Source organism: Alligator sinensis, unplaced genomic scaffold, assembly GCF_000455745.1.
Source record: "Alligator sinensis unplaced genomic scaffold, ASM45574v1 scaffold1170_1, whole genome shotgun sequence".
NCBI lineage: Eukaryota > Metazoa > Chordata > Crocodylia > Alligatoridae > Alligator > Alligator sinensis.
Window position 1 is genome coordinate 625,739 of NW_005842859.1, and position 1,230 is coordinate 626,968.

The following is a 1,230-nucleotide window of genomic DNA, read 5'->3' on the forward strand; positions in this document are numbered from 1 at the left end:
AAGAGCCGTGGCTTTGTTTAATCTCTTCCTCTCCAGCCCCTCCTCCTCCCACCCACCCGGAGCTTGGAAGAGAGGAGCTGACAGTGAGATCCCTGCCATGGAAGCAATTTTGTTGTTGCAAACAGGGAATGGCAACATCGCTAATGGAATTAGGCTAATTATAGAGAGGACAGCTTCTGTTTAGACACGTTATCTGGGTAATCGGCACTGACTGGAAAGGCACCGCAAGAAGAGCATGGCAGAGTGAGCGTGGGGGGTCGAGGCGGAGGAAGCCACGCTCCCCTCTGCTGGGCTCAGACTGCTCTGTGGCTGACCCGCTCCTGATGGCTGCCGGGTAGCCATGCTGGGGTGCCCCTTGTCCTCCTCCTTGGAGGGGGGGCCCAGGAGGAGCCATGGCCCTTTAGGCTGTCACCTGCCCAGTCTGAGTTCAGTGCCAGTGTAGACAAGCCCTCGGCTTCCAGAGCCCGCTCTGCTCTGCTCTGCTCTGCTCTGCGCTGCGGTGGTGCCTGGCGAGTGGAGCTGGGGGCGGTGCGGAAGGTTTGCTGCTCAGACGGGGTCTGCTTCCACACCCTTGCTTTGCCTTGCAGGCAAAGTGCAGCTCCTTCAGCAGAGCCCTAGGGCCTGTTGCAACCACCTGGGAGAGTGTTTCATGTTCAAGGAGAACCTGGTCCGTTAGAGTAGCCAGCTTCATTAGCATCCCATTCCATCGCTGCAGCTGCAAGGAGTGCCAGCAGCTGCTCCAGTGTGGTGGTGGGTGCCGGGTGGGCAGTGCTGATGGCAGCTTGGGAGCAGGGCAGCATCTCAGGCCTGCGGTCAGCAGAGTCCTGACACACTGCTCTTCCCTCGGGCTCAGCAGGAGTGAGAAGTGCTACCTGTGCAAGTCGCTGGTGCCGCGCAGGGAGTATGAGCGCCACGTGGACGGCTGCCTCCAGGCTGCGGAGAGAGCGCTAGGCACCAGGAGGCTGCGAAGCGCCAAGGTGAGCACAGGTTTCCCTGAGCAGTGCTCCCCACCAGCTGGGGACAGAGGGGTGTGCCCGTGGGTGCCAGCCCTCAGGGTGTGAGCAGTAGGGCTGCCATCCTCTGCCCAGCCTTGGCCTGGGGGCTGCAGGGCATGGATTGCTGCAGCAGAGCATCCGGGGCCTGGTTGGGCTGTGACATTGGGGGTGGCTGAAGAGGAGTGAGCCATGGTGACGTTGCCTTGCCCCGGCATCCTGGGCCCCTGGGACACTG

The 1,230-nt window shown here is 61.7% G+C and overlaps 1 protein-coding gene across 6 annotated transcripts in view; it reads left to right on the forward strand.

Moving 5' to 3' along the window:
- UIMC1 (ubiquitin interaction motif containing 1) overlaps nt 1-1,230 on the forward strand; it is a 29,195-nt gene that overhangs the window by 26,131 nt on the left and 1,834 nt on the right. For 3 of the 6 annotated variants that reach the window (XM_014525669.2, XM_014525668.2, XM_025191777.1), the window contains one exon: nt 854-977. In XM_014525669.2, coding sequence (XP_014381155.2) covers nt 854-977 — 124 coding nt within the window. Of the gene's footprint in view, nt 1-36; nt 244-853; nt 978-1,230 lie in introns of those variants that run through there. The other 3 variants (XM_014525670.2, XM_006035601.3, XR_003091786.1) reach the window with 2 other exon arrangements.